The sequence below is a fragment of the Grammomys surdaster genome, unplaced genomic scaffold, assembly GCF_004785775.1.
Source record: "Grammomys surdaster isolate TR1022 unplaced genomic scaffold, NIH_TR_1.0 126546, whole genome shotgun sequence".
Classification (NCBI taxonomy): Eukaryota; Metazoa; Chordata; class Mammalia; order Rodentia; family Muridae; genus Grammomys; species Grammomys surdaster.
The window spans coordinates 13159049-13171490 of NW_021621338.1; the positions used below are offsets into that span (position 1 = coordinate 13159049).

General features: G+C 37.4%; 1 protein-coding gene across 3 annotated transcripts in view; it reads right to left on the reverse strand.

Annotated features, from left to right (window-relative positions):
* Ngly1 (N-glycanase 1) overlaps positions 1 to 12442 on the reverse strand; it is a 62981-nt gene that overhangs the window by 19016 nt on the left and 31523 nt on the right. For all 3 annotated transcript variants that reach the window (XM_028760536.1, XM_028760535.1, XM_028760537.1), the window contains exons 4-6: positions 10807 to 10972; positions 3904 to 4126; positions 919 to 1040 (exon numbers count right to left, since the gene is read on the reverse strand). In XM_028760536.1, coding sequence (XP_028616369.1) covers positions 919 to 1040; positions 3904 to 4126; positions 10807 to 10972 — 511 coding nt within the window. The remainder of the gene's footprint in view (positions 1 to 918; positions 1041 to 3903; positions 4127 to 10806; positions 10973 to 12442) is intronic.

The following is a 12442-nucleotide window of genomic DNA, read 5'->3' on the forward strand; positions in this document are numbered from 1 at the left end:
ATAAACCAAGAATGACTTCTAATAACTGTAAGCAATCCTCTAAGAATCACATAATAAACTAATTTATAATATTTAACATCTAGTTAATTAGCAAGAACATTCTGTGGCACACATAATTGTACAGTATTTGTATTTAAAATGTAGTCAGTTTAAGTCTTAACTAAAGATGATGTATGCTTTGACTCTAAGATAGGCAAAGCTTTCAGAAGGGCATCTGAACTACCAGGCTGTGAAGGAATGGATGTGACTTCTGAAACAACAACAACCTCTCTGGACCCAGAAAGAGGCCTGACAGAGTATCTGGTTACTCATGGTATATATTTAGTTTTGAAATGGAGTCTCATCAGTAGGTAAATGGATACCCAGGTGGTTTCAATCCTCCTGCCTTAAACTCTTGAGCGCCTGAGGCTCTGTATTTGATTCTGAGAGAAGACTATCAGCTGAAGGTTTCATCGAATTCTAAAACAACAGTGGAAACAAGGAAAACCCTGGAACAGGGAAAGTGACTTTCAACATGGAGCTGAAATGAGTTGTTTCTAAATGAAGACCAAGTCCAACACTAGGATTTTCCTCAGTTTCTGTAGAATGTAGTATAGGCTTACTATGTCAACTACAGCAATCCTTTAAACATGGTCTCTACAGCACGTTACTACATACATTCCCATCCACACAGAACAGGGCTCTGTTAATGTCATGGGTAGGATAGAGTCCAGGCACTGGGAATGGGATAGCTGTGGCACAACTGTTACAGAGCCTTGAGAACACCTGTGAGGCTGGCACTGCTGCTTCCTTACAGAAGACTAACAGAAAACTCGGGTGATGTAAGACAGAGAAAATGGGGGCTCAGGCTGTAAACCTCAACTCCAAGTTTACAAAGCCCCTTTCTTCTCTGTCTCTTCCCTCCTACTCATGCTGTACCTGTGTAATCCCACACATATCGAGCTTCAAACCCTAATGCACGGCAGCAAAGTGTAAAACAATTGGCCCATTCACCACAGCGTCCACATCTTGTTTCCAAAAGTTTCTCTGGGTTGTTATATCTGGTTGAAAAAACAACAAAAACAAGAGCTGTTATTCATTATTAAAATCAAAATTTTAAAGAATTTAAATCACTTGTATGGTAGAACACCAATAGTAATTAAAGCACATAGCCTATACAAGGCACTCTGCTAGTGCCTTGTGAACCATGTTAAAAAGGTAGAACTGCCTTCAATGAGTGTAGTTCACTATATGCAGTCAGTCTTAGTCTTACTTAAAAATGGGTGCTACCCCTTCTAAGAAGGTAAGTGCATTGATTAGTCTATCCATACCATCACACTCAGAATCAGTAATACAACCCATGTAACAGCTAAGACATAGGAGAACGGCTTGGCAGGGGAATTTTCATATTGTCTGGTTTCTAAAAACATTTAGATGGGCAGATTTTCTAAAAAAAAATGTGATTAAGATATTCAATGGTTCTCTTGAAAGTAAATAAACTTGCTGTGTAACTACCTTTCAAAATTACTCAATGGCTTTTAGCTTGGAGGGGCAGGGGCAGGGGCAGGGGCAGGGGCAGGGGCAGGGGCAGGGGCAGGGATTTAGCTCAGTTGTTAGGGTACTTGCCTATCACACATGAAACCCTGAGGTCAATTTCTATCACCAAGAAAGATGGCATGCTATTGTACAAGTATAATCCCAGGGTTTGGGAGGGAGGAGGAGACTAGGAATTCAAAGTCATTCAAGACCAGCCTGTGTTATATGAGACACTGTCTCTAAACATGAAATTCAAAAGTAGGGGATCAGGGCTGGAGACATGGCTCAGTGCTTAGGAACACTTGGACCCAACTTTGGATCCAGTGCTCATGTAGAGAGCTGTGGGTGTGACCATGCATACTTGTAACCCCAATGCTGTGGGTGGTGGAGGCAGGATTTTGAGGGCTTGGTAGACACCTGTCTCCAGGGAATAAGGTAGAGAATGGTTGAACAAGACTTCTTTCTTCCTGTATGTAAACAAAGCTGGACTCCTCACTCATATGCAGAGATTTTAAACTTAGTATATACTAAGTTCCACTTTTCTTTTTAATAATGATTTTCATTAATTTTCTGGACACACTTAAAAATGCTTGCTAACTTACAAGCAAAATGTATGCAGCATTCTCCCAAAAGTTATGTCAATTACAAATGTATCACAAGAACAGAGAACACTGAGATTTTTCACTCTGCACTGAGAAGGTCTGGTGTGTGTCTTGTGCTCCAGCTAAACAGAAAGGCTAGTCCCAGACCTGGAAGGAAAAGAAAGCAGTGGCACGAATGAACTGGTTCTGCAATGAAAAATCTGCAAAGCAGATGCTTTGCTTAAGCTATGTGAATTCAGCACTCTACCTGAAAAGGGATGTAAGGTTACACTAATGCATAACAATGAACCAGAGCATTCTGGTCTTGTGCCAAGTCAAATGGAGTAGAGCAAGAGCGATACCCCAGTGGTGAAGCACCAGTAACACTGAGGCCCTAAGGTCTAGCTCTGCTACTAGAAAAACATAACAAAACAACCCAAAAATGTGTTTATTCTCCAACTTTGAACAAACAACTACTAAAAGTAAAGCAGGCAAATGATTAGAAAATAGACTTTGCATAAATACACTAGAATAAATGCTATAAATACCACTAGTCCATACTATATTGTTAGTTTATTTAATTCTGCTGCCTAGGGAAAAACAAACAAAAAGTCTCATAAGAGAGATTTAACTAGGTATGGTACTGTTAAGGGACGGTGTAAGTATATGCTGAAGAACAACAAAACAAAGCTAGTTTTATATAAGCATCGGGTATTATAATATTCTTTTATGTATAATGTAGGACTGGTTCCAAATTAGGACAGAACTGAGGGCTAAACTCCAACAGAACAGGCTTTTCAAACACATGTCATCTTTTCTTGTTGGGCCACAAAGCTAAACTTCCTAACTACTGACTATTAAGAAAATCTAACAAGGAGCTTAAAAGTTAAAGGTTGAAAAAAGTAAATTGAAAAATTTTAATTATCTAAGTTTAAAATGGAGATACGGTTTTTCAGGCTTAGTGATACACGTGTAATCTTGATAGGTAAGAGGATAACTGAGCTACACGGCAGGACTTTGTCTCAAAAAACAAATCCAATCAATAAAACAAGAAAACCGCAGAGATTGAGACAGATATGAAAGGCTGGGACAGAGGAAGTCCTAATTAAAACAATTTCTGCCCTTATAAGTTACTTTTACCCCCCGTATCTGATGATTAATTAAAGACACGGTGTCACTATTACTAAGATTGTCACTGTATATTTTAAATACTTTCATACCTTAAAATGCTATGAATATATGTAAAAATGTATGCCTTAGGATAGGCGTCAATAAACTGCATAAAAGGAGACAGTAAGGCCTGCAGATTAGCTCAGTTGGTAAAGTGCCTGCCTAACATGCACAAAGTCCCCAGCACTGGATACATTGTAATACATGCTTATAATCTTAGCACTCAACAAGTAGAGGCAGAAAAATTAGAAGTTCCAGGGCTACTATGGACACAGATAGTACCCCTGGGCTACATAAGACACAGATATACACACATGAGCGAGAGACAGAAAAGACAGAAAAAATGAGACAGTAAATATTTTGGTCTTTAGTCTTATAGTCACCAGTATTCAGCAACACTTGCAGCCTGAAAACTGTCACAGGACCACTAAGTCAGTGGATTGTGCCTTAACAAAAGCATAGAATGTGGATATGGCTGGGTCTAGTCTGCCAGCCTAGTCTGTAGACCTCTGTCCTAACGAAATATCAAGTCCAGTTAAAATGGAGATTAAAAAGTTAATTTGATAATAAATCCCTGTTAACCATCCCACTGAGAGATACCTCACTTCCCCCGCCCCTCCCTTTTGCAGGGACTCACCTTGGGAAGCGGTTGCTCAACTGGCAGGCATCACAGTAATGATCCTCCACGTTCTTCGCACCCCATTTCAGCTCATCATCATTCGGCAGCAATGCCTCATCTCTAGATCTAGTCTCTCCACCACATTTCCTGCACACAATGTTATTCACCCAATGAAAAAACTCCTCTTTAAACCAGTGTAGGAGCTCCAGTAGAAGGAAGTCCTCGTCACTTACATTAGTACCTTGGAAGTTAGAAGAGAACCAGTTAAGGTTTAAAGCCCACAGAGTCCAAAACTTCCTATATGCTTTATCCACAGATTGGGAGTAGAAACATATGAAAGTGTAAGATGACAAAAGCTTTCACAAAGAATATGCAAGAAACGATGTCAGATGCTGTCAACAGGGCAAACACAACACACACACACACACACACACACACACACACACACACAGAGAGAGAGAGAGAGAGTAAGCTATGTGCCTGGATTTACAGCAGAAGGAATCACAGCAGCCTCTCCTTTGCAAGTGAGCAGTGTGTGACATTGTCTCAAGGAATGGGGTCAACATGGAATCAACCCATAGAACACAAGGGAGATAGAAAAATATGACTTTGAAAAACACAGCTTACTAGGTAGCACACCTGCTTCATGTGTGCAAGATCCAGACTTTTGTCACCAGCACCATCAAACAAAATATTAATTTTGGCCATATTAAGTTTGCTACTGGGTATATACACAGATAAACATGAAATGATAAGAAAATCATAGGTGAATGTCTGAATGCCAGATAAGTTAAATATCATGCTGTTAGCTTTTTAAAGATTTATTTTATGTGTATGGGTGTCTTGCCTATATGCATGTCTGTGTATCCAGATATGCCTAGTGCCCTTGGAGGGTAGAAATGGGATCAGATCCCATTGGACTAGACTTAAAGAAGGTTGTAAACTTCTATCTGGGTACTAGGAATCATGGCCTGGTCTTCTGTAAGAGCAGACAATGTTCTCCAGTATCTACTTTTTATTTTTTTTTAAATCAGTGCTTCAACTGTGTAATAGAATTTATCCATGGATATGTATACCAAAGGGTAAACATACAAGCATGTCTAGAGTGTACAAAACAACCCAGCAAGTAAGCATGATACAAAATATTTTGCCCAATTTATCAATAAAATACCACCTCCTATTTTAAAAATTACATTTACTCATGGGTGTACGGGCGTGTGTGTGTGTGTGTGTGTGTGTGTGTGTGTGTGTGTGTGTATGCTCATGTGTGCCATAGTGTACTTGTGTCAAGGTCAGAGGACAACTTCTGAAAATTGGTTCTGCTACTAAATGAGTCCTCAGAGAAAAGTCAGTTTGTTAGGATGATGGCAAGCATCTCAGCTTGCTGAGGTATCTTGTCAGCCCCACCTACTCCTTCCTGTGTATAGACGATTTACACGTGTTTGTCTGGGTGTGGGGTGGCTCTGCACACAGATGGAGGTGAGAGGACAATTTTCAGAGTTAGTGCTTTCCTTCACTCATGTGGATGCTGGGAAATGAACTCAAGTCATCAGGCTTGGAGGCCAAGACCTTAACCCACTGGGCTATCTTGCCAGCCCTCATCTCTACATTGAATGATTTGTTATTAAAAGAAATAAAATATCTATGAAGGAAATAAATAGTATAATGTCAAGATCTAATACAGTTGATGTAGTCACAGGTGTTTGAAATAGCATTCTTTAACAATACTAGGAATGGCAATATAATGGGATATCTGCAAAATTGTTTTTAGAAAAGTTATGCCTGGTAGTGGTGGTACACGCCTTTAATCCCAGCACTTGGAAGGCAGAGACAGGCAGATTTCTGAGTTCGAGGCCAGCCTGGTCTACAGAGTGAGTTCCAGGACAGCCAGGGCTATACAAAGAAACCCTGTCTTGAAAAAAAAAAACAAACAAACAAAAAAAACCAAAAAAAACCCCCCCAAAAAACAAAAAAAAAACAAAAAAACCCCAAAAACAAAACAAAACAAAAAAGTCATTTAAGACCTTTAGTAACAGGCATTTGGAGTGCACTTATTCTTTTAAAATCAAGTAGTAAACTTATATTAAGTTGTTAAAAAATCTTAACTTGTCTAGATATGAAATAATTTAAAAATCTTCAGAAGTGTATTAAAAAACAAAACATTAAAAATAAAACAAAACATGCTGTCCATACTAGAAGGTCTTTAGGGATGCGCTGAAAGGCTCTGTTTGTTGCACTTGGCTGTCAATGCCATTTCCTCGCTTTCCTTATAAAGAAGAGCTGGACCACTGACACCAATACTATGGCTAGCTTCAGTTATACCAAAATATTTCATCATTATATTTGCTTCAGTTTCTTGAGTATGACTTGTGTGAGTTAACTTTTGATAAGCTATACTTTTAAATTTTAGTTCTAAGGATGAATCACAACCCAAACTAACTTTAACTTTAAAAAAATGTGTATGTGTGCGTATAGCAAAACAGAACTAATGGCAAAATGAATTATGATACACATGTACATGCATGTGACACATGAAACACTTTCTTAATTTATATGTCCATTATAGATGGACAGGTATAATTCAAGCTCATGTTGTCCAAGGGTCAACTGGCCTCCATTCTCTCCTAGCTTTGTTTGATATCTCCAGGAAACTTGTTGCTTTTAAATTTGTCAATTCTCTCCAAATTATTTTGTAATTAAATATGATCTCGATTAAAATTATAAAAGAATTTTTCTCAAAATATATTTACTACAGAATTTACATTAAAAGAAGATGCATTAAATAGGCAACAGAGTCTGGCAACTTAGTTCAGACATGGAACATTTGTCTGAAATGTGCAAGCCACTAGGTTCCATCCCAGTACAGCAAACAAACACAAAACAGCTAGTACAGGTCTCCTTAAGAACCACCATAGCAGTCAGGTCTTGTCCACTGTTGACAGGATAATCAGCACTGTGTATATTATCTGCACAGCCCAGGTTTATCTGTCATTTTACTTAACTAATCCAGTTAAAGACTAATGCACATTGTGATAATGTGCATTTTTATTAAATAGCCTGGCTTTTCTTAGTGCATGTGTAAAAAATTTTTAAGGTAAATGAACTTATCAATTTTTAATAATTAAATATGTTACTATAAAAAAATCAATGAAACAAGAAAGTGTCCTGAAAGATAAACCTCGTTATTCTCTTTGAGACAGGTCTTCTGTATCAGTCAAAGATAGTTTAAAAGTGAATAAATGGCATTTAATAACATTGGCACTGCATGTGATGGTGTAGGCCTGTAATCTCAAGCACTCAGGAGACTGAGGTAAGAAGCAGTCTAGGCTAGCTTAAAAACCAAAACCAAACACATTAAATAAAAAAGGAAAACACCAAGACAAAATTATTGTGTCAAAGAAATTTTAAGAGAATGGACCACCTATTAAGTTGAGACAAGTAGTTACCTAGATATTTGATACTGTTAATACATTTATTTAAGAAGTCTGTTTTTCTGTATAGTACTACAATGGTTAAGAGTTAAAAGATAGCATGTTTATAACTGGACCCCAGAAGGCCTCGTCAGTGTGTACATGTGTGTGTGTGTGATGCACATGGATGTGCCACAGTACACAGAAGATAAGCTCAGGTGTTGATCCTTGCCTTTCACACTGTTTGAGACAGCATCTCTTTTTGTTACTTGAATAGTCAGAATAACTGGAGCTTCTGGGTGTCCACTGTCTCCATCCCCATCTTCCTGTAGGAGTGCAGATTACAGATATATGCTACTACATCAGACTTTGTGTCAGTTCTGGGCACTCAAACTCAGTAATTTATTGTTGTGCGGCAAGCATTTACTTTAGTCCTGGGCCATTTCCCAAGCCTGAGAAGGTTTTCTTAAAAGCAAGATACGACCAATGGTATAAATCCAGTAATGGAAAATTATGTCATTTAAAACTTCTGAATTTCAGGAGATATACCTAACAAGTTACCAAAAATATTGAGGTAGGGAGTAGTAAAATTCTAATGTGTTTAGCTAAGGAATGTATCAATCTATAACACATAAAACTGTCCTACAAATCAATGATAATACTAATCACCCTCTTAAAATAACATCAACATTAGAAGGACAAATACTCTTTCTGTGAAAAAATACCACATGCCATTGGCAAGAGGGAATTTGTCCAAGGAACAGGAGACAAGTTTCATGAGCACTTCAGTGGATAGCATTCAGCACAAATAAAAACAGACAGTAATTCCAGTACCCATCCATGGGGAACTGTGCAAGTTAAATATACATTCAGTAAAGTGTTTAAATCTATCTGTACTACAGCAGTTTACAGAGACCTAACAAGATGTTTCTGATATGAAAATGAAATTTATAAAGGAACTGAATGTATATAAGATAATAAATTTTGTATAAACCCTACACAAATTAAACTATTTTCTCCATAGAACTACTTGGAAGAACAAATTTTGAAGAATTGCACCATATGGAGGGACCAAGGATTGACTGACTGGAGAAAATCCTAAGCTTTCCTCGATAATATTAAAGTTTCTAGTACAACATTCATGACACAGTCACATTCAAAATAAACTGAGACTAGTCAGCATCTTCCTCAGCCTTGTCCCTGGCAGGTAACTGGGAAAGCCAGGGCTGAGATATGGTTCAGTCAATTTGTCTAATTTGCTGAAGGCTCTGGGTTCTATCCTCCTTAGCCTGGATGGTACTATGGAGTATAGTTACTCAAAAATAGTCAAAACATTTCAATATATTTCTCATCTCATAATAGGAAAAAAAAAGAGAGACATGTTAGAAAGTTAGTTTTATATCAAGAAATGAGGAGCACAGGGAAAGAACAGATTAGGGTTAAAAAAAAAAAAACATTCCTTTTCCTAATCTTGATCTAAAACATAGCAGCATCGCCTGAGTTATCACAGTGTAGGACAGTGAAATGACTGCCAGAACCACCACTGTGGGGAGAAGAAAGGAAGCCTTTCACAAGGTGCCTGCAGTGCACACAAGAGACTAGGACTCTGAAGACACAGTATTAAAAACGCTTATTATAAAGCATAGTAACCACTTTCCCCAAATATACAGTACCATAAAAAAACACAGTACCGAACGATAAGATAATTGGATAAAAATCAATTACACAAAAAAGCAAAAACCCTATAGCCACAAAATATTAACGACTAAAATCCTAATGTTAACAAATGATTATAAAAGTCAAAATTATTTTTCTGGGCTGTTTAAATGTACTAACTCATTTGTTCTTTTAATTATTCTTATTTCCAAATGGAGGGACAGAGGCAGAGGGGCTGCTCAGTATAAGTAACAACCCTGAGCTTATACAAAGGCAACTGTTGTGAAATTATTCTGCACCAATAAATAATATCTAATAACAAAAGTGAACCTGTGTCTACCTTTAGGGGTGAATTTGGTTAGAGTCAATAAAGCTAGACATAGTGGAGCATGCCTGTAATCCCAGCACTTGAGACGCAGACGCAGTAAGATCATGAAGGCAGTGCTAGCCCCAAACCGCACACTGAGATCCTGTTTTAAAAACTAAAGCGTATAGGTATAATTCCATGGTGGATCACTTGTCTAACAGATCCAAAACACTGTTCAATATGTAGCACAGTATAAAAAACAACACATACAAATGGTACTTGCTGTATATTCCATAAAGTTCTACCTTACTCACAAACAAACATATACCAATATTATAATAAAAAGGTATATCCAAGTTAAAAATACTTTTTTTTTTTTTGGTTTTTCGAGACAGGGTTTCTCTGTATAGTCCTGGCTGTCCTGGAACTCACTCTGTAGACCAGGCTGGCCTTGAACTCAGAAATCTGCCTGCCTCTGCCTCCCAAGTGCTGGGATTAAAGCCCGGCTAAAAATACTTTTAAGAGAAATGTTAAGTAGACATATTTCAAGGACGATATACAAATGCCCATTAAAAGATGTTCAACATTATTGGAAAGGCAAATCAAAACAGAGATGCTACTTCAGCTTTATTAACACAGTTATTATATATATAAAAATGTATAATATAAAATATTTTATTTTTTATGTAATTATACTATTACATATATTATTATATTTATATATGAATATACATGTGTAAATATATAAAATATTACATATATATGTATATTGTAGCTGCTGACCGAGATATGAACTGAAATCCTGTGCACTGATGAGAAGGCAAAAGAAGAGAAAAAAGGTACAGCCACTGTGGAAAAGTTTGGTGATTCCTCCAAAACAAAATTAACATTAATATATTAGCACTTTCAAGTTAAAAACCAAATAACTATAAGTAGGTCTCAAAGTGATATCTGTTTATCCATGTTCACAGCAGCGTAAGAAGTAAACTTGAAAGCAACACAAGTGTCCACCAATGGATAACTAGACAGGCAAGACATGGATACACACATAGTGGATCATCATCTATCTCACAGCAGAAGACAACTCTGTAGTAGGCTGCAACATGAGTAAGTCTTGAAGACATTGTACTAAACCACATAAGCTAACCACAAAGCACTTACACGCAACAGAGTCGTCAAGATCAGAGACAGAGTAGAACAGTGATTGACAGTAGCTGGATTAGGGAAAGGCAGACTATAGCCATTTAATGGGTAGATTTTCCATTTTATATGACAAAAGGAAGGATAGTGGCTAAGGGTCATGCAGCAGCAGAAAAGTACTCAATAGCAATGAACTACATGCTTAAAAGGTGACGATAGGAAGATTTCTACGTTTACTGTTACCAAAAAATACTTTTTTAAAAAGCAAATATATATATCCATTATTGTTCTACTTCTTAAAAATCCATATAGGTATAGGTTATTTATTTATAGTGTGCACACACAGCTAAAGGCACTACTATCTAGTAATGATGCACATTAGCAATAAATCATTATGGAAGCCACTACCTTTATCTAACTTTCTAGCTCTGAATAACTTTTCTTGAGATTTTCTTTTTAGTTCATTGACTGGGATACAAATCAATGCTTTTTCCTGGAGGACAGGATTTTCATACAGCTGTACATGCTGAATGTTGGACTGAAGAACTTTTAAGATGGTTGAATCACCAACAACCTAAGAAGAAAAAAACACTAAAGTTAGCTTTTTACAATACTACAGAAATAATATAACACTGCTGTGGTTCTCTGATTTCATAAAGATGATATGAAGTCGCCAAAATCAATTATATGGATACCTTTACAATACTAAGATCTGGGCCTGTCTATTTTTCACTGTGTATATACTACTGAATACATACATTTGAGGTTGAATTCCTAATCATATGCTGTGAGTAGTGCATCTTTCAACTACAAATCCTTGTAGCATAGGGCATCACAAAGGAGGCATGATTTTATCATAAGAATGTCAGTACATATAAAAAGAGGAAAGGTTTATGCATGGACCAGAGGGGGAAAGCAAGGCAGTATGCCCACCTGCCAAAATGTTGACAGAAAGTGAAAAAGTTTCCAAAATAATTGTAAAGTGTTAGAAGCTAACGACTTCACAACAGGAAGAGAATTGGATGGGCAAGGTCTGCAGGAGGAAGAGTGTTTCTTCTTCTTAGTCATCTCATCACCATAGAAGCCTGCCTCTTGACAGTGCATGCTTAGAGTCCCAAAAGAAGGTTAGTCATCAAGTCCATACCAGGTGCTTCCATACAGATGCTGGAAGCAAATGCAGCTGACAGGCTCCTAGGCTCTGCCAGGTGTGGAGGAGTCTACAAAACTGGCATAAGCCACGAGAAATGAAAACTGTGTTAGAATTAGTATAAGAAAAGCAAACCTTATGGAAACAATGGAAAACACAGCTGAGATTGAAAAGAAGTATGTTTCCAAGACTAGAGCACACATCATAAAGACATTTCTCCAATGGGGTTATACCCTGGAAAACGTGTCACAAGTTGACAAAATCTTGAGTGAAAGAGCATTTTGTCTCCCTATTCCATTGATGACATGGCACACTGTGGACCTCAGAATGCTGAGGCTGCTCTGCCATATTATCTCTAGTCCAGGAAGACACTGAACACACTTAATTTCTAGGGATGGTTTCTCCTTGACATGCACTGCCTTTCTTTCATACTACTGTAAAGTAGAAAACTCAATCAAACCACACCTGTAAGTTGAACACTGTAAAGTGGGAACCATCAATATTCAAAAAGCTCTAGTACAGATCTTAGGAAGAAGATTTTAGACACTTAAATAAAGAAGCCACTGATCAAACAGCAGAATAAATGTACCAAAGAAAGATCAGTGAGAAATCTAAGACATTTCCTTAGAGTAATGAATAAAAAGAACAGACACTCAAGATAAATCAAAAAGTTTCCAAATCTAGGAGGCATTCTAGAAAAAAATTAGAAACAATGGAAAAAAGCAACATGTCAAAGGAGGCTGGAAAAATGGCTTGGTGGTTAAGAGCACTGATTGCTCTTCCAGAGGTCCTGAGTTCAATTCCCAGCAACCACATGGTGGCTCCATACTGATATCTGATACCTTCTTCTGGCATGCAGGTGTACATGTAGATACAGCACTCATATACATAAAAATA